The sequence below is a fragment of the Quercus robur genome, chromosome 12, assembly GCF_932294415.1.
Source record: "Quercus robur chromosome 12, dhQueRobu3.1, whole genome shotgun sequence".
Taxonomy (NCBI): domain Eukaryota; kingdom Viridiplantae; phylum Streptophyta; class Magnoliopsida; order Fagales; family Fagaceae; genus Quercus; species Quercus robur.
Genome location: NC_065545.1, coordinates 15,128,358 through 15,149,681, shown reverse-complemented (window position 1 = coordinate 15,149,681; position 21,324 = coordinate 15,128,358). Strand labels below are relative to the sequence as shown.

The following is a 21,324-nucleotide window of genomic DNA, read 5'->3' as shown; positions in this document are numbered from 1 at the left end:
TATTTAGTATATTGTTTAAGTGGCACCAATCATATTCTTGCCACATCAATTTGTGATTATTTTTTAGTAAAGTTTGTATTAGTTTTAACATTTTTCATTCACTTGATAGTGTTTGAGTTGTATTTCTATCAATTCATAATTTTTTTTTTTTTTAGAAAATGGTAAAGTTATTAAAAAATTTACTGCAAAAAGCTTACAAACTGATGTGGCAATGACGTAACACTTCAACAAAAGAATAAATGAGTATTGAATTATTTTTTGTGATTAGAGACATATCAATTTATAAGATCTATGTAATAAAACTTTTAATATAGTAACATGAATCTAATATTTTAGGCCTAGTTCTTAAGAGTGCTAAAAAAATTGTATACCATAACTCACATTTTTTTTTAATAAAAAAAAATATAAATATGTACCTTACTGCCCCCATATTTGGGGGCCATAGATCATGGCCTAGGCCTAGGGCCAGCCCTACCTGGAAGCTTTTGATGTTCCCAGTAGCTCCTATGTTTGGAAAAGTCTACTTGTAGCCTAACCAATTCTGAAAAAGGGATGTTATTGGAGAGAAGGGGGGGGGGGGGGGGATGGCTCCTCCATTTGGGTAATTCAAGATAGGTGGATCCCAAATCTTCCAACAAACAAGGTTTGCATCAGCTACTAGATAAGGAATGGGAGTGGCAAGTTTATGATCTAATTGACTAGACTGTGCATGAATGGGACCGAGGGATAATTGAAGCAAAATTCCATAGGGAGGACGCTAAAGCCATACTTCGCATCCCTTTGAGTCAAAGACATGTACCAGATGCTATCTTGTGACTCCCTAATAAAATTGGGGTGTACTCTGTAAAGTTACAATACTGCTAGAACGCTCTCAAGGGAGGTTAATGGCTTGGATGAAAGTTCGGGGTCAAAGAATAGGTGTATGATCTGGCCAAAGCTGTGGAAACTCTATATACCTAATAAAATTAAGGTGTTTGGATGGAAGGTATGCCAGGATATTCTGCCAATAAGAGAAAATCTAGTTTGTTAAAGAATTATTAAGGATGGTATCTGTGAATTCTGTAAACAAGCTTCTGAGTCAATGCTTCATGTTTTGTGGGAATGTGTGGTGGCTCAAGATGTTTGGGCTAAAAGCCAGGTACATTTGCAGAAGAGTGTAAGCAACCAAGCTGATATACTCTAGTTGGTTGAAGACCTAATGAATAAGCTGACTGTTGAAGACCTTGAACTGTTCCTGGTTCAATGCTGGATAATCTAGAACCAAAGAAACTTAGTTTTTCATGATGGCACCTTACAGGACCCAACTTAGCTGAATAAACGTGCTGTGGACTTTTAGGAGGAGTATAAGGGTACACAAGAACAATTGGCTATCCCAACTATTCTTGGGTCAATGTAGACATGGACTCCACCATTGGGTTTAGTCTACGAACTCAATTTTGATGCTGTTGTATTTGCCAACATTAACGCTTCAGGTTTTGGTGCGGTTATTTGTAATGACAAGGGAGAAGTGATGGCGGCATTGTCAGCAAAAAGGGAAAAAACTTAGGTGCTCCAGGAGCAATGCTCCCTCCTCTCACATGAGGGGTGGGCCCCATGCATGGGTCCCACCATGGGGCCCACCCCTCATGTGAGAGGAGGGAGAATTGTTCCTGGAGCATGTAAGAATTACCTAGTGAAAGGACCCCTAGTGCTGGACAGTGAAGAAGTTAAGGTGCTAGCCTGTCGGAAAGTTGTGAAGTTCACGTTGGATGTAGGGTTCATGAAGCTGGTACTGGGACGGGATAATATCAACGTAATGAAGTCCATTTCATCTCCAAGGGTTAACAGGTCTCAACTAGTTCATATATACGAAGATGCGCAATGCATTGCAACAAGTTTTCGGGGGTTTATTAGTAAGCTTTGTTAAATGAAGTGCTAACTCTATCGCCGACTTGCTAGCTAAGTATGCTAGTCAATTAGATAATCAACTTGTATGGTTGGAAGAATCTCCACGACTAGCATTAGAGGCTTTGTATTTCGACTCTCGTTGTTTTAATTAATGAATGGTGTCTGGTTTGTTTTCAAAAAAAAAAAAAAAAAGGATTCCATCTTTGGTGTTCAACATTTTGCATACTAAAATACACTCACACAGATTCTTAAACTCTCTAAAATATTCCTATCTTTTAGTTAAATAATTTTAAATTAAAAAACACAAACAAGTTAAAAGAGTAATTTACTGTTCTTAAGTTTTAGGTTTTTTTCTTTATCTTTTCTATCTGAATCACTACTGTAGGAGACAAAAGTTTAGACCAATTATAAAATGCCACATTAAAATTTAGTGACAGATTCTAAATTAATATGTCATTAAATTAATTAAATCAAATGATGACATGTGTCATCCAAATTGATATTACATTGGCATATTGAAATTTGTCACGTGTTATTTGGTCCGCAAGATAAAGATAAATTCTATATTCAAAGTTTATAGATAATTATTGTGGGGCCAGAGAATTTGTAACCCCGACCCACTTTATAGTAAGGCCCAAGGCCCGAGCCGAGAAGGGACACTGCCGAGGACATACAGTGAAAGTCCAAATGGCCTAGAGATATAGCCGAGGATGATTCTGTCCTCGGCATTCCAAAGCGCTCCTGAAAGAAAGGGCAAGTACGGTATAGAAACAGTTTAAGGAAAAGCTGAACACCTCCACATTGATGGAGAAAGGATCCCTGGACAATATGGCGACAAAGGACAAAGAAAAGGCTGCCATTACTGCAATTAAATACTTTGCGCCTGACAAAGCAATGCTTTTCAGTTTTTACAACCACCCCCAACCACTTTGGGTATGGGCCAATGGGACAAGTATCAGTCCTGGAAAGCTAAACCTACACGTGGACGTTAAAGGAAGGGTAAAGGCTAGTATAAAAAGAAAATAGAGGCAATTCAGGAAGGGGGGGACAAATCGTCTCCCAGACCATGGAGCCCTAAAAAAGGAGGCTGAAACCATAGTATCCAAATAGAGAGAGGAATAATAAGAATATGAAGCTTCATGGACAAGATCCATGGACAAGCTTAGTTCACCTCTGCGCGTCCACCATGAAAACCAAGTCTAACCACTGTTCGGTGACCAAGGCCTAGCCTTTCAGCCCACGCTTTACAAATTATATTATTTGAGCCCTTAACGTACGAACCCAATATCATTTTGGGGCCTTTACAAATTGAGTCCTTACAATTGGCGCCGTCTATGGGGGAGGCTTATAAGTTGGCACAGGCGGTGGATCGAGCTCCTGTCAAGCAAGGGCCTGCGAAAGCCCCTCCATCACTTCTAGCAGCCCATTGTTTTTGCCCTAATATAAAGTTCCACTAGGGGCTACACTTCGAAGCGCCAGTGGCTCGAACAGTTCTAGGGGCTTCCAACGTCAGGTCAACGCCCCAAACCTTGGCCGAGGGGCTAATCTCCCAAACTTAAAGAAAATCTAAGTTTTGAACAGAACCAAGGTATTGCATGGTCCTCGGACTCAAACCTATGGGGAAACCAACTACTTAAAGAAAATCTAAGTTTTGGACAGAACCAAGGTATTGCATGGTCCTCGGACTCAAACCTATGGGGAAACCAACTACTTAAAGAAAATCTAAGTTTTGGACAAAACCAAGGTATTGCATGGTCCTCGGACTCAAACCTATGGGGAAGACAACTACTTAAAGAAAATTCTAAGTTTGGACAGAACCAAGGTATTGCATGGTCCTCGAACTCAAACCTATGGGGAAACCAACTACTTAAAGAAAATTCTAAGTTTTGGACAGAACCAAGGTATTGCATGGTCCTCGGACTCAAACCTATGCGGAAACCAACTACTTAAAGAAAATCTAAGTTTTTGACAGAACCAAGGTATTGCATGGTCCTCGGACTCAAACCTATGGGGAAACCAACTACTTAAAGAAAATTCTAAGTTTTGGACAGAACCAAGGTATTGCATGGTCCTCGGACTCAAACCTATGGGGAAACCAACTACTTAAAGAAAATCTAAGTTTTGGATAGAACCAAGGTATTGCATGGTCCTCGGACTCAAACCTATGGGGAAACCAACTACTTAAAGAAAATCTAAGTTTTTGACAGAACCAAGGTATTGCATGGTCCTCGGACTCAAACCTATGGAGAAACCAACTACTTAAAGAAAATCTAAATTTTGGACAGAACCAAGGTATTGCATGGTTCTCGAACTCAAACCTATGGGGAAACCAACTACTTAAAGAAAATCTAAGTTTTGGGCTGAATCAAGGTATTGCATGGTTCTCGGACTCAAACCTATGGGGAAACCAACTACTTAAAGAAAATCTAAGTTTTGGGCTGAATCAAGGTATTGCATGGTCCTCGGACTCAGACCTATGAGAAGATTATCCATTAGAAAATGGATTAAGTCCTAGACAGAATGGAAGTCCCGACCTATCCTCGGACCCCCAGCTCTAAGGGAACTAATGCAAACAAGTGTTTAGGTCCAGTACAGTCATACCTCGGTCCTCAAACCGGATGCCAAAAATGGTTAAGGCTATAAATGTTGTTAGGAACGTGGCAAAGCACCCTAGTACTCGGCCACTCTCTCGGATAGTCCATTTTGGGTTACCCCTCCTCGGGTGATCACCTCATACGCAATATAGAGCATTCAGCTGTTATCTCGGTTAGTCTTATATGCGTAACCTTTTTTCAGGTCAGTATTATTGTGCCTGTTAGTCTCAATAAGTTCAAAATAATAGCTTTTTGTTAATAAGGGTTTCGGCCCTAAGTATCGTTCATAATAAAAAAAAAAAAAAAAAAAAATAGCACATCCATTCACAATATAACTATTGCAGAAAAGAAAGAATACGTAGAATAAAATAAAGTCATCTTTTATTAATACAAAGAAATAGTACAGCGTACAATGAGGGGCTTAAACAAGCTTATACCAGAAGCTAACTACAAAAGCAAAAAGGAAAAAGATACAAGGGAACGATAAATCCTTCAAAATTCTGCTCTTGTGGCGACTAAGCGTATCAGGATGGCCCCATTGATGGAGAGGGAGAAGAAGCAGAAGAAAAAGCAGAAGCACCAGGATGCCCCTAGTGATGGAAGAGAAGAAGAAGCGAAGGCAAAAGGAGGCACCAGAGAAGGAGGAGAGGAGGAAGCAGGGATGCCTAGTCCCCGTGCCAGCTCTAACTCCCATCAGGCAAGTGCTATGTTAGCAGCGCTCAAGAGAGAGCGGATAGTACCGACGATGAGCAACCCTAGTGCTATCACACCAAAAATATGATGCGACCAGCACCTGCTTCGGATTTTGGCTAAAGGAAGAGGAGGCTTCTTTCCCGCCTTATCAAGGGGGAGAAATATTTTGAGTCTCTGTCTCTCTTGTCCTGACCGGGCCATCTTGAGTCTCGGAGAGACCCAATGCTTCTGGAGAGGGTGTGGTCCCTTCACCCCCATCTTCTCCCCAACCATATCACTCCCTAAGGCTTAATCCCACTGGCAGTGAGGACTTTGGGCACAGCAGGTGGTTTAGGAATGTGAAAAGATTGAGGGGTCTGTACGTAAAGGAAATGACCTCCTACCTTGCTTCTTATATGGAAGGCAAGTCTGGTGGCATTTAATCTGTACAGATTTCCAAGAAAAGCTACAAACGAGATAATTCCCACTCAACTCCAAACGCCGTCCACAACCGTTGGATTGGCGTTGCCTCGTAAAGGAAACTTATTAGAGACACGCCTCGTACACTGAAACGGCAGAAGCACGACATTAGTAAAACTAAAGGAATGTCTCATAACCAGAAGCATTTCCCAAGCAAATGAAGAGACACCGACATTAATGAAGGACAAAGCTGGGCAAGTAGTGATATAGGCCCGACATCACCAAAACCCTCCTCTCCGACCAAGGGGTCGGGCAGCAGGATTTTGAGTGGCTATTATGGGGCCAGAGAATTTGTGACCCCGACCCACTTTACAGTAGGGCTCAAGGCCCAAGCCGAGGAGGGACACTGCCGAGGACATACAGTTAAAGTCCAAATGGCCTAGAGATATAGCCGAGAATGATTCTGTCATTGGCATCCCAAAGCGCTTCTGAAAGAAATGGCAAGTATGGTATAGGAACAGTTTAAGGAAAAGCTGAACACCTCCACATTGATGGAGAAAGGATCCCTGGACAATATGGCGACAAAGGACAAAGGAAAGGCTGTCATTATTGCAATTAAATACTCTGTGCCTGACAGAGCAATACTTTTTAGCTTTTACAACCACCTTTAACCACTTTGGGTATGGGTTGATGGGACAAGTATCAGTCCTGAAAAACTAAACCTACACGTGGACGTTGGAGGAAGGGTAAAGGCTAGTATAAAAAGGAAAGAGAGGCAATTCAGGAAGGGGGGGACAAATCGTCTCCCAGACCATGGAGCCCTAAAAAAGGAGGCTGAAACCATGGTATCCAAATAGAGAGAGGAATAATAAGAACATGAAGCTTCATGGACAAGATCCATGGACAAGCTTAGTTCACCTCTGCGCGTCCACCATGAAAACCAAGTCTAACCACTATCCGGTGACCAAGACCTAGCCTTTCAGCCCACGCTCTACAAATTATATTGTTTGGGCCCTTAACGTATGAACCCAATACCATTTTGGGGTCGTTACAAATTGAGTCCTTACAATTATCTTTATTAAAATAAATAAAATAAAATAAAGAAAATTTTTCTATTCAAAATTGATGGATAATTATCTTTATTAAAAAAAAAAAATAGAGATAATTATTTTTATCAAAATATGATCTTTATCAAAATAGAGATAATTATCTCTAAACAAAATTTGGGTCAATCAAGAGTCTACTACATATCTTCAAGCATATCAATTCAAAGTGGAGCTTATCCTCTGAAACCACCTATAAATAGGGGACATCCCCTCTCATTTTCAACCCCAAGTTTTCAAGAAGCCCAAACTCTAGAGAAATTCCATCTCAAGAATCTTTGAAGAACTTGAAGAATATTCAAAGAACTTGAAGAAGTTCGATCCATCTTCCAACCAAAGTGAAGAAAATTTCGTGTTCGGGTAAAGACCATTAAGAAGATAGAATAAGAGGAGCACTTTTTGTAAAAAAAAAAAGAAACAGAAATTGTACTCAGTACTTTATTAATACAAAAATATATTTGTGACATCTTTTCCAATTTGTTTGATTTTCAAACTTTGTGAAAATTTTGTGTTTACAATCACTTTTTATTTTAAATTTCAAACTTTAAGCACACATACAAATAACTTTTTTTTTAAATCACCTATAGAAATATTCTAAAAATGAAGATATTATCTTTATCTCACTTTTAAACAGGTGGAGCTTGTATCCAATGACACTGGCCATTAGACATGTTGCAACATGGACACATGTATCGGGACAGATTCAGGGACTACAGGCTAGACCCTTTTTAAACATTATATAGCTAAAAAAAAGAAAAAGAAAAAAAAAAGTATCATGGCACGCACCTAGCACGTGTATTGAAGCTAGTTTTTAGATAGAGTTATTTCTCATAATTTTTAGATAAAGTTAAAAGTGACACTTGTAATTTTTAGCTAAATTATTTTCCCCCGATTTCTCTCATTAGTAATTTCGTTCTCACGCGGACTGCGGACACAGCTCTTTACTTTTCTCTGCCGTCCTCACAAAGGTGATTTCTTTTCATCTCCACCACCTTTTTTTTTTTTTTTTTTTTTTTTTTTTAGAGTAAATTAGGAAATAGACTTTCCTACCCAGCAACTAAAATTCATTTTAAGTTTTCTGTTTTTTAATTTTCGATTCTGTTTTGGGTTTTGTGTGTGTTTGTTTTAGGAAGGAACTAAGGTAGTTTGAGAACCGGGAAGACTTGTTTGGAAGCTAAGAAAATAGAGGAAAAAAAATTAAGATTTCAATTTTCTTGATTTGTTAAGTTATTGTTTTCAGAAAGAAAAAAAAAAAAGAAAAACTTAAAAAGCCAACTAAGTTACACAGTATCAGCTTGATTTTTTTGCATAGGGTTAAAACTCTAATAAAGAATTATAAAATAATTGTATTATATGGACTAACTCACTAACTCCATTCCTGAATGAAACTTTGCTTGATAATTGGTGATTTAAAAGCATATGAAATTTCTATGAAGTAGTATATTTCATGTCAATCACTTAAAATTATTAATAAATAAAATAAAATTATTGTGCTTAATTGTAGATTATAATGATATTTGATTGTTGTGACAGATGAACACTAATTCTGCAGCACCGTCTTCGAAATCGAGGGCTGGGTCATCGCAGTCCTCAGAAACTTCATTTAAGCGCAAACGTGGAGTCTTTCAGAAAGAGTGTGAGTATTCAAAAAATGGGTTTGCTTTGTTGGGTTTATTGCACAGTTTTATTTTATGACCTTATTATTATTATTCTTTTTTGGGTTTTACAGTGCAGCATATGATGTATGGTTTTGGAGATGATCCTAATGTAAGTTGTGCTGTTTAATTGTATATGTTTTGTGCTTTTGGACTATAACAACACTGGTAATCTGGCTGCTGCTGCGATTTTTTGAATGTGATGTGGGTGGAATAATTTATTTAAGATTTTGGGTTTGGGAATGCACTCTTGGATTTGGTTACAAATTCAAATGTTTTATATGTGAAGATGCCTACATCATAATGGAAGTGCCATATTTGTCATTAGCAGTGGTGATTGTTGTAAACTGGTCTTAGGCATATTATATTAATTCTCAAGTTAAGAAAACGAACTTGATTTACATTAGCTCAAATTATGATCAGTTTATCCATTTGTGTAAACCCAGTACTTTTCAAACGTCTTATAACTTACCCCACAGAAGCATCTCGGAGGTTGATTTTAATTGCTACGGTTACATTTTTCACTAAGATATTGATATGCTTAGAGTTGGCCTTTTGATTTTGGGAAGCAGACTCCCACAACAAATGGCAAGAATCATGATAATATATATTAATACCATAGTTGAAATTATATAAGGGAAGATAAAGAAACTGGCTTTTACATTTTTTGGAGGTTTACATATGTGATTGAAAGCAAAATCTGCATGATTCACCACATTTTGTACCTGTAGCAAAGCTTTTAGCAGTGTCTTGTGCGTTATTGGGTCCACAACGAGCTAAAACCACTAGACGAGGCCTACGCAAACTCATCTGCATTAGGCTTTATATGCAATTGCATCCACCTCATTCCTGCACTACTTGATTATTGAAGGTGTTCTGCTATTGTTATCTATGCCTCATTGAACAAAAAGGTTCCCTACCTTTTCCTGTTTTAGGTGCCAACCTCTTCTTGTTTTTACTAACTGCAATAAATAAAATAAACAAAAAGTCTTATGTATTACGTGCAATATTATTGAAATGAAATTCTTTGATTACAAAGAATGAAAAGTGTGATGATTTATAGTATTCAATTTATACGTGGTTTTGTATATTTTTTATTGCATTATCAGCCGCTTCCAGAAAGTGTGGCACTTGTGGAGGACATTGTTGTGGAGTATATCACAGATTTGGTAAGTACTTCTTTTGGTACTCCCTATTTACTCTTAAGTATGATGACACTCATGGTAGGTTTATGTCAACATCTTTAACGTTTCTGCAGGTGCATAAAGCCCAAGATATTGGATCAAAGAGGGGAAAGATATCAGTTGAAGATTTCCTGTATCTGATACGCAAGGTTCCTCAATTAGTAACCATTTTCACCAAAAAAACTTCATTCCTCTGACCTAGAAGCTACTTTAAAAAAATATAAATCACTAACCTCGAAGTTCTTTATGGCTACCTTTGTTTTCAAGGCATAGTATCTTGCAAGCTCACTTTACTATCATGTTTATAGTACAACACACTTTTCACATTGTGTGCCTCGGCTAATAGCACCCATACACTTCAGAATCTTATTTCCTTTTGTGTGTTTAGAAAGAACCTACACGACAACACTTTTACTCTCCTTTTTCCATTTTAGTACTATTTAAGGAGAAAAGCTTTAGTTAACTTCATCCTCCACCCCATTTATCTCTTTTCTTTAGCTAGAAATTAAAATGGCATTTGGTGAAAATTCTCAACGATATCCTCTGACTTTGTCTTCTGAACCTTTTTTTTTGCCTTTTCTTTATAGATGCGGGATATACACTGCTGCAACATTTTCTTGCTCTATATTTGTTTTTTATTGGTTAGTAAATGGTAAACAAATGCCAATGTTGCACTTTGATCCTGCAGGATTTGCCAAAACTTAACCGCTGTACAGAGTTGCTGTCTATGAACGAGGAGCTGAAACAAGCAAGAAAGGTTTTTGAGTCAGATGAAGAGAAGCTGAGGAAGGTTTTTGAGGCAGATGAAGAAAACTAGCGTAGATACTAGATAGAGTAGCATGCCAGTGTTTCAATCAGCTAACGTTTGTTGTTACTTTTGTATTGAGGCATATATATGTATATTTTAGGCTAGCACTGATGCATGCTTCTTTTTTTTTTTTTTCCTTGCTAGAACTGATGCATACCTGTTGTAACTTTGTGGTGGTGTAAATAAGAAACTGTTGTTAAGACCCTTCTAATGCAGTTAGGCTAAGCAGATACCATTGAACAATTGTCTTGTTTCCAACTGCACTGTGTAATGAAGACAATTTCTGACAGGATTTGTTGTTTCCTTGTCTCTATACTCCATTACATCGACAGAACTAGTATTTTTCCTTTTTGTCTTAAGTTTTCTCAATGCTTCTATCAAAATTTAGTTAAGTAAAATATTTTCAGGTGATTGATGTGACATGTAAAAGTTTTTAAACACAAACCACCAAAACCTATGGCTTTTAGTGGAGGGCAAATAAGTAATTTTAGTAGTAGATTTAGATTAGAACTAGCATTAGTTTGCCATCTAAAATTTGTTGTGAATGTAACATTACTCAAAAGAAAAAGGTGTGCAATGATTAATGACTTCCAGCATTTGTATCTATATTTGCAAAAGATAACCAAATTTAATAAATATGAAATATTTATCAGTGATTTAATACTCTTCAATTTCTATTGTAGTTCTCCTTAAACATGGGAGAAACTAGACCACCAATGAGGAAAAAATATTATCCAGGTGGCTTCAAAATGATGACAGCTAAAACACCTTAGAAAAATACTACTTAAATGAAGAGAGAGAGAGTTAAAAAAAAGAAAAGGAGAAACCTCAGGGTTCGTTGAATTCTCTATAAGAACATCCTCATGTTACAATAGGTACATTTTTGAAGGTGATCTATTATTCCAAAATATTATCCATTACTTACACTAGGGTAGAAAGAAAGAGTGATAGTTTTTTGGATCTCTTTGAAAGAATGAAAACTTTAAATTCACCTCTAGAAAAAGAAAGAGAATTTGGACCTCATTATAGATCACCGTTAACAAAAACCATGACAGATAATTGGCATAATGAAAGGAATAGTGCAATAGAAAACTGGCATATAAATAATAGTAGAAAAAATGATAAAGAACTAAAAACAACCGAAAGACCTATAGCTATAACATATAAAGACAATAAAAAAGACTTTGAGAAAGAAGATTTGAAGACACTAGAGGCAACTCTGACTGAAAAGAAAGAAAGTAGTGCTATGGAAATAAAAACAATAAAAGGATGACATAGAAAGACAAAAGAGTAATAATAAGAAAGATGGCCTAATAATGGAAAGAGCAACACATATAGAAGATAAAGGAAAGAATGCTATGGAAATAAAATAAAAGAAGAGGCTAGACATAATTGAGGAAGACACAGTAAAAAGAATGATAAGAAAAGGCATAGTAAAAGAGATATTAGAAAAAATTAAAAGACAAAATGATATAGAAAATCTACGTAAGAAGTTACAATAGAAAGAGACATAGAATAAGAAAGACACATGTCAAGAAAAGAGATAGAAAAGGAAAGACATAATAGTAATAGTTTAGAAAAAGTAGTCAACAAAGAAGAGAAAGATAATAGTTCCAAAAAAATAAATAGTTTAAAGGAAGAAATTGATGAAAGACTAAAATCTATTGAAAGATCCATGACACATACCCAAGAATGGTTTAGTAGAATTAATTAAAAAGATAGAAATTTTAAATTTACCCTTAGAGAAAAAAGAGATAGAAAGAGATGTAGCAGTTTTAGATATTATTGAGACATCAGATAATGAGAAAAATGACAGACATATTAGAAATACTATTTGTCATAAATGTAAAGAATATGGACATACTAAAAAATAACGTGACAAACATAATAAAATTATTAAACAAATCAGTAAATTAGATTTTGAGAAAGACATAATAAATGAATTGATGGAAATATTTAATGTTAATCAAAAAGAGATAGATCAAGTTAAGAAAAAGACAGAATTAAGATCAACTAACCCACTCAAAGTCAATAAAAGAAAAAGGAAACAAAAAGACATAATAGTGAAATTGATAGACAACGTACCTAGTCACCTAAAAGATAAAAAAGACTATTTACTAAAATTGAAAGATTCTATAGACATACCTAGTGCTTGTATTAAGTGTAGAAAATATAGACACCATGTTACGGAATGTGGAAAAGAAGAAAAAGTTAAGAAAAAGAAAGAAAAAGATAAGAAAGAAAAGACAAAGAAAAAGAAACAAGATGGAGAAGATATAAAACTAGTAACTCTACAAGATTTAATGACAGAAGCAAAAATAGTAAAACAAGAAATTAAAGAAGATAATTCGACAAACATGGATGAACAAAAAATTGTAGAAATAATAATTTTGAAAGAATTGTCTAAACCCATGATAGACCCACACACCCCCTATTAGAAAAAGATGATCACAATAGACAGAATTTCTTGAATTTAATTGACAGGGTAATTTTTCAAAAATGGCATACGAAAATCACTTTAGTAATTAATAACGAGTTTTCTTTGACAGAAATTGCTTTAATAGACTCAGGCGCTGACATGAATTGTATACAAGAAAGACTAATACCTTTCAAGTATTATGAAAAATCATCTCAAAGATTAACTCAGGCTAATGGAGAAAAGCTCATAATTAATTACAAAATATCTAATGTTCACATATGCAACGATGGAATATGTTTTGAAACTATTTTTGTTTTAATTAAAGACCTTTCTTTTAAAATTATTTTAGGAAATCCCTTTATGGCCTTACTTTATCCCTTCTTAACAACAAACGAAGGAATTAAAACTAATCTGTTAGGAAAAGACATACTTTTTAAATTCATTTTACCACTGATCTCGAAAGAAATCTATTCATTAGATAATACTTCTATAATAAAAGAAATTGATAGAGAAATAATTTACAGGAAAAACAAACATTTATTATCATTAAAGTTAGAAATAATATATGAAAGAATTGCTGATCAATTGACAGATCCCATATTGAATCATAAAATAAAAGTATTCAAACAATAGATTGAGACAAAAATCTGTTCTAATCTCCCTACTGCTTTTTGTCATAGGCACCGACATATAGTACAATTACCTTATGAAAAAGACTTTAATGAATGACAGATACTATGGGGGGTAAAAGACCATTAGGACTATGTCGATGTCTATATTGGACCAAAGGCCCAGCCCAAGGGAAAAATCCCTCCTCGGTCGCGAGGAGGAAAAGCCCTTCCTTGGCCACGGGGAGAGCCTTCCTCGGCACAGTGTAGCCAAGGATGGAGGAGGTAACCTGCTACCGGTAGTGACACTCCCTATCATCCCACGGAGCGGGAAAAGTACTAAAGCAGAAAAGGACAACAAGAGTGTTTAAAGGAAAGGCTGCCATTATTGCATTCAGTGCCCTGTGCCTGACACGGCCATACTCCTCTATCCTTACAACCACTCCCAACAACTGGAGGGAGGGGCTGATGGGACAAGTACTTACCCTAGGGACCCCATTCAGAAGTAAGAAAACTACTATAAAAGGGGAGTAAAGAGAAGCAGAGGAGGCGGGGCGAAGACCCCCCAACACACAAGAGGGACCAGAAAGGGCTCCCGAAACTGTATCGAGGACCAATTCTCCCAGATGAACTCAGTCCATCTCATCCTGTCGAGTAAAACACCATGACAACTTTGTCCATACACCAAAGCCTAGCTCTTTGGCCCACTTTCTACAAATTCATTGTACCGGGCTCGCTGGTCTAAAGTCTCACGCATCTTGGGCCGGATTAGAAAAATCGGACCCTCCAATTGGCGCCGTTTGTGGGGAGAGCTTGCGCGTTGGCGAATATGACGGTTAGTCACGGTTAAGCTCCTATCAACAAGAATCCCTCGAGAGGATCATTTTGGCAGTGGTGCAAGCTGCGCGAAAGCCCCCATCCGTTTTGGGTCATGCTTCGAAGTGCTCACTACGGGGGGAGGACCGCTAGGCAACGCAGTTCAAAGGGGCTTCGGACGTCAGATATGCGCCCTCATGCACTTGTCAAGGGGCTAACTCTTGAGACCCCTAATATTCCGGTTCGTTAAGTTCCCTACAACATAGAAGCCGAGGGCTAAACCGGAATATTTTGAAGTGCTAGACAAAACCAAGGTCTTGCATGGTCCTCGGACTCAAACCTATGGGGAAACTAGGCACTCTAACGGCCAAATGCTAGATAGAACCAAGATCTTGCATGGTCTTCAAACTTAAACCTATGGGGAAATTAGACACTTTAACGGTCAAGTGCTAGACAGAACCAAGGTCTTGCATGGTCCTCGGACTCAAACTTATAGGGAAACTAAACACTCCAAGAGCCCAAGTGCTAGATAGAACCAAAGTCTTGCATGGTCCTCGGACTCAAACCTATGGGGAAACTAGCAACTTCAAGAAAAACCTAAGTCCTAGGCGGAATGGAGGTCTTGTATGGTCCTCGGCCCCCCTGCCTTATGAGAACTAACACATAATGGTGCCTTTCTAAGTGTTTAGACCAGGTATAGTCATGTCTCGGTCCTCGGACTAGACACCTAAAACAAGTTAAAAATACGAATATCATTGGAAACGCGGAAAACAACCCTAGTACCCAACGGCCTCCTCGGACAACCTATTTTAGATTACACGTCCTCAGGTAGTCACCCCGTTCGCAATACAGAATGTGCGGCTGTTATCCCGGTTAGTCCTATATAGTTAACCTATTTAAAGTCGGCATTGTTGTGCCCGTGGGTTTCGATAAGCTTAAAGTAGTAACTCTTTACCGACAAGAGCATCGGTTCCAAGTACGGTTCGAAAGAGAAGACACCAGCACATCCATTCACAAAATAATTATTACAGAAAAGAAATGATACATAAAATGCGATAAAATTATCTTTTATTAGATAAAGAGATAGTACAATGTACATAAAAGGGCTTAGATAAGCCTATGTCATAAGCAAACTATAAAAAAAAAGGGGAATACACGGGAATGATAGATCCTTCAATTTTGCTCTAGCAACAACTAAGCAAGCCTGGGTGACACCAGTGATGGAAGAGAAGAAGAAGCAGAGGCACCTGGTCCACAACCTTGCTCTAGCAGTGACTAGGCAAGCTTGGATGGCACCAGTGATGGAAGAGAGAAAGAAGCGGGGATGCCAAATCCCCATAGCTGCTCTAGCAGTAATCGAGCAAGCATCGTTCTAGCAGCAATCGAGCAAGCATGGATGGTACTGGTGATGGGAAGTCCAAGCCCTCACGTGCATAACACACAGCACCGGATGGAAGTCCCAGTGCTGTCGCACCAAAAATCTGATGCGACCTCCACTTGCTTCGGATTTTGGCTAAAGGAAGAAGAGGCTCCTTTCTTGCCTTATTGAGGAGAAGAAATGTCTTGAGCCCTTGTCTCCCTTGCCCCGACCGGGCCATTTTGAATCTCGAAGATACCCAAGGCTTCTGAAGAGGGTGTGGTTCCTCCACCCTCACCCTAACCTTGACCATTCCACCTCCTAAAGCTCAGTCACACTGGTAATGGGGATTTTGAGAACAATTGGAGAGTTAGGAATCTGAAAAACTCAAAGGGTCTACAAATAAAGGGAATGACCTCCCACCGTGCTTCTTATATAGGAGGCAAACCTGGTGGCAATCAATTCACCCAAATCTCCAAAAAGGAATTATGGGCGAAATAAATCTCGCTCAATTTTCAAAGTGATCTTCAACCGTTGAATTTATGTCACCTCGTGAAGGGACCCTCATTAAAGCACGCCTCGTATACCGAAGTGACAGGGACGCGGCTTGGATAGATTAAAAGAATGTCTCACAGCCTAAAACGCGCCTTAGGCAAACGAAGAGGCTCTGGCCTTTAGTGGGAGGCCTGACGTGGCAAGCCGAGATGGAGGCCCGATGTCACCCAAACCCTCCTCTCTGCCTGAGGAGCCGGACAGTAGGATTTTAAGGGGCTATTGTGGGGGGGTAAAAGACCATTAGGACCATGTTGATGTCTATATTGGACCAAAGGCCCAGCCCAAGGGAAAAATCTCTCCTCAGTCACGAGGAGGAAAAGCCCTTCCTTGGCCACGGGGAGAGCTCTCCTCGGCATAGTGTAGTTGAGGATGTAGGAGGTAACCTGCCACCGGTAGTGACACTCCCTATCATCCTATGGAGTGAGAAAAGTACTAAAGCAGAAAAGGACAACGAGAGTGTTTAAAGGAAAGGCTGTCATTATTGCATTCAGTGCCCTGTGCCTGACACGGCCATACTCCTTTGTCCTTACAACCACTCCCAACAACTGGAGGGAGGGGCTGATGGGACAAGTACCTACCCTAAGGACCCCATTTAGAAGGAAGAAAACTACTATAAAAGGGGAGTAAAGAGAAGCAGAGGAGGCGGGGCGAAGACCCCCCAACACACAAGAGGGACCAGAAAGGGCTCCCGGAACTGTACCAAGGACCAATTCTCCCAGATGAACTCAGTCCATCTCATCCTGTCGAGTAAAACACCATGAAAACTGTTGTCCATACACCAAAGCCTAGCTCTTTGGCTCACTTTCTACAAATTCATTGTATCGGGCTCGCTAGTCTAAAGTCCCACGCATCCTGGGCCGGATCAAAAAAATCGGACCCTACAGATACCTACTAAAACTAGACCTATACAAATGAACAATGAATTATTAGAACACTGTAAAAAAGAAATTGAAGATCTTTTAATTAAAGGTTTAATCAGAAAAAGCAAGTCTCCTTGGAGCTGTGCTGCTTTTTATGTTAATAAACAAGCAGAATTGGAACGAGGAGTTCCAAGATTAGTTATAAATTATAAATCTTTAAATAAAGCATTACAATGGATAAGATATCTTATTCCCAATAAGAAAGATTTACTTGACAGACTTCATGAAACAACCATATTTTCCAAATTTGATATGAAAAGTGAATTTTGGCAGATATAGATAGATGAAAAAGACAGATATAAAACTGCCTTTATAGTTCCTTTTGGTCATTATGAGTGGAATGTCATGCCTTTTGGTTTAAAAAATGCACCTAGTGAATTTCAAAACATAATGAAGGATATATTTACACTTTTTACAGATTTTTCAATTGTTTATATAGATGATGTCTTAATTTTTTCTAAATCAATCGGTGACCATTGGAAACACTTAGATATATTTCTCAAAGTCATTAAACATAATGGATTAGTTGTCTCAGCCACTAAGATAAATTTATTTCAAGATAAAATCCAATTTTTAGGTCATAATATTTATAAGGGAACCTTGAGCCTAATTGACAGAGCCATTCAATTTGCAGATAAATTCCCAGATGAAATAAAAGATAAAAACTAGTTACAGAGATTTCTTGGCAGCCTAAATTATGTTTCAGATTACTTTCAAGGATTAAGAAAGATATGCAAACCCTTGTATAAAAGGCTAAAAAAGAATCCTCCTTCATGGACAGATAGACAGACATATTATGATAATCAGACAGATAAAAAAATATATGTTAAGCAACTCCCTTGTATTGTTATTCCTTCCCCCAATACTTTTAAAATTGTTGAGATAGATGCTTCTGACAGAGGTTATGGTGGAATTCTAAAACAAGTAGCAAAAAATGATGCCAAAGAACAGATTGTTAGATTTCATTCTGGCTCCTGGTCAGCTACCCAGCAGAATTACAACACTATTAAGAAATAAATTTTATCTATTATATTATGTGTTTCAAAATTTCAAAATGATCTTTTTAATCAAAAGTTTTTAATTCGAGTTAATTGTAAAAGTGCTAAAGAAGTTTTACGGAAAGATGTTCAAAATCTTGTTTCCAAACAGAGTTTTGCTAGATGGCAGGCTATTTTAAGTGTTTTTAACTTTGATATTGAATATATTAAAGCAGAAACTAATTCGATTCCTGATTTGCTAACCCTTGAATTCCTACAGGGAAGATGAGTTCCCCTGCAGATAAGAGCAACTCCCCAAAACCCAAAACCAGACAATCTTATGCTACTTCTCCAATTCCCCCTAGCAGATTTCTCCCTTGTCCCTCTTTCACTTCACCTACTTTTTCTTTGAACAGACCTCGAGAAAGATCCCCATTAACATGTAGCCCAAACCCCTTTGAACCACTTTCCCCAAGCCCCACTCCAACAACCAAACAGACATATGCCTCGCCCTCAACTCCCTTAACTCCTCCCTTAAAAAAACCATTTAGCATAGTTGCATCTTCTTTTCCCCCTTTAGCCTCTCCCTCTAACCAACCAAAGTACAGATCATCTACCTTTCAGGAAGCCCAAGCCCCAAAAGAAGACCACAGTATTGAACTCCCAAAAGATTCCTGGAATTTTATTCTTTGGATTGAACTAGAATACCAACACATGACAAATACCCTCTCCCTAGTCAGACGGCTCATACCCCCTAGATGGGAACACCCTAAGACAGAAACTTTAAAGAACCGGAAGTTTTATGAGTTTATTTTAGTTGATATAGACTTAATCCTAGTAACACATATGCCTTGCTCCCAAAACCCAAACAGAATTGGCTACTCTAAAGTAGTCATAAAATAGATCCTCACCCCCTCCCAATGAAAAGCACAACCCTGGATCACTAAGAACTTTTCCCAACTCTTTAACCCTCAGTTTTATAATCATTATGATTATATAGAAGCTTGGAATAGGTTCCTTCTACTCCAAAATAATATTTACAAACATACTTGGTTGTTCCGTTTTGATATGTACAGAAAGAAAGACATAATGATACCAAGATGGTTCATTGACTGGTGGAATTCCTATGGTCCTGGAGCTATGATTCTTCCTCCTGATCTCTTAAAAGCCTATGAGACTTTCAAGAAAGAACCAGACATACCGCATCTTAAGAATTTCCCACATCTTTTGCAATTCTTTTACAGGTTTCCAGATCTCCCATGGATCATTAGATGGGAATACAAGATAGAAAGACATCCCCAGTATCCTTTCCCCATACTTACCAGAAAATTAAAATTAAAATGGTGGAATAAGTTTAGTTTTGATCATATTTGTCAAGAATTACAGAAAAAGACCTCTTCCTCCCCGACAGAAACTTCTAATTTCCTTCTAGAAAAAAGTCAAGTCCAGTGCCAACTTGCCTCCATCTCAGACAGAAGACAGCTTAAGAAACAACTACTTGAAGCTGCATCACAAATTTCGAATGATGAAGATGACACAATAATGGAATCCTCCTCTCCAAACTACAGGACTCACTCAGAAGCATTTCAAGACTCTCAAGATCCTTATGACATATGACAAACAAAATAGAACGACAGATCAATAGCTCACTCTCTTCAAAGATAATTATGATAGATAACTATTCACCAAGAATGAGTCAATAACTTTCAGACAGACCACCTAGACAGATTCAGAAAAGCAGATAGATATTTTTGACAGATCACTATTCATTTGCACTCGTGAATAGTACTCTGACAGATTCCCAGACAGATTCATTAGAAGTGACTTTATGAAAAGACTATTGTTCGTCAATAGTATTTTACAAGTTTCCACCAAAAAATTAACATGAGTTAACTTTATTAACTCAAGTTACTTTTGAAGACTTACCATGGTTCATTTCATCTATAAAAGGACAGACTCCGAAGACAGAAGATAGGGTCCAATTTCAAGATCCAAAAACTTAAGGTTCAAAATTAAAATTCAATTCTCAGGTCCAAATTCCAGAAAGAAGATAGCCCTCTCTCCCTTAGAAGGACTCTTGTAATCCTTCCTCTCTTGTAATTCTGTAACCCTTCCCTTCGGACAGAATCTTGTAACTTTTTAGTTTCAAAGATAGATTTTACTTTGTAATCTTGTAACTCTTCAGACAGAGTTTTATTTTCAAAACTTGTATCAAAGACAGACGTTTTTAGTTTTAATCAAAGACAGAAGTTTTTATTCAAGTAAGATTTTACTAGTTTCTGTTTTCATATTCTATATTCTATTTTAACTTATTTTGAATATATCTATTTTGCTGTTTTCTTCTTTATCATCTATTTTATTATGGTAAGTTTTCAAAAGTAACTTGAGTTAGTAAAGGGTTACAGGATTACAAGAGATGAAGAATTACAAGAGTCTTTCTAAGGGAGAGGGAGAGAGGGCTATCTTCTTTCTGGAATTTTATAGATGGAATGAATCATGGTAAGTCTTCAAAAGTAACCTGAGTTAGTAAAGTTAACTCAAGTTAATCTGTCGATGGAAACTTGTAGAATATTACTATTGATGAGCAGTAGTCTGTCTGGGAATCTATCAAGTCTCTTTTCACGCATGTTAGAGAACAGTAGTGACTTATGAACATCTGTCTATATCTGTCTGGAAGCTATTCACGTGTGTTAGTGAATAGTGATAATAATCTGTCGCAGGTGAATAGTGATCTGTCACAGTTGTAATATATATATATATATATATATTTTTTTTTTTTTTTTTCTGGATCCATCTGATATTAGCTATAGTAGCTATTCTGTCTTTATGTCTATTAGTCAGGCCTTTCTTATTTTTTTGCCTTTTCTTTATAGATGCGGGATATCCACTGCTGCAACATTTTATTGCTCTATATTTGTTTTTTATTGGTTAGTAAATAGTAAACAAATGCCAATGTTGCACTTTGATCCTGCAGGATTTGCCAAAACTTAACCGCTGTACAGAGTTGCTGTCTATGAACGAGGAGCTGAAACAAGCAAGAAAGGTTTTTGAGTCAGATGAAGAGAAGCTGAGGAAGGTTTTTGAGGCAGATGAAGAAAACTAGCGTAGATACTAGATAGAGTAGTATGCCAGTGTTTCAATCATCTAACATTTGTGGTTACTTTTGTATTGAGGCATATATATGTATATTTTGGGCTAGCACTGATGCATGCTTTTTTTTTTTTTTTCCTTGCTAGAACTGATGCATACCTGTTGTAACTTTGTGGTGGTGTAAATAAGAAACTGTTGTTAAGACCCTTCTAATGCATTTAGGCTAAGAAGATACCATTGAACAATTGTCTTGTTTCCA

The 21,324-nt window shown here is 37.5% G+C and overlaps 1 protein-coding gene across 4 annotated transcripts; it reads left to right on the top strand.

Moving 5' to 3' along the window:
- Positions 1-7,509: 7,509 nt before the first annotated feature.
- Positions 7,510-21,282, top strand: LOC126709289 (transcription initiation factor TFIID subunit 13-like). Of its 4 annotated transcripts, none has more exons than XM_050409474.1 (6): positions 7,510-7,644; positions 8,210-8,312; positions 8,406-8,443; positions 9,441-9,500; positions 9,590-9,676; positions 20,950-21,282. In XM_050409474.1, the coding sequence occupies exons 2-6, from the start codon at positions 8,210-8,212 to the stop codon at positions 21,076-21,078; spliced, it is 417 nt and encodes a 138-aa protein (XP_050265431.1). In that variant the 5' UTR covers positions 7,510-7,644; the 3' UTR covers positions 21,079-21,282. The 4 variants fall into 4 exon arrangements, with proteins under 4 accessions (XP_050265431.1, XP_050265430.1, XP_050265434.1 ...); XM_050409473.1 differs by lacking the exon at positions 20,950-21,282 and adding an exon at positions 10,204-10,612; XM_050409477.1 differs by having other exon boundaries at positions 7,511-7,644; positions 9,590-9,664.
- The last annotated feature ends 42 nt before the right edge of the window (positions 21,283-21,324 follow it).

Coding starts and splice junctions, on each gene's coding strand:
- LOC126709289 (XM_050409474.1), top strand. CDS start 8,210: ATGAACACTAATTCTGCAGCACCGTCTTCGAAATCGAGGGCTGGGTCA. Junction 8,444..9,440: donor GTTTTGGAGATGATCCTAAT/GTAAGTTGTGCT, acceptor TTGCATTATCAG/CCGCTTCCAGAAAGTGTGGC. Junction 9,677..20,949: donor TACGCAAGGTTCCTCAATTA/GTAACCATTTTC, acceptor TTGATCCTGCAG/GATTTGCCAAAACTTAACCG.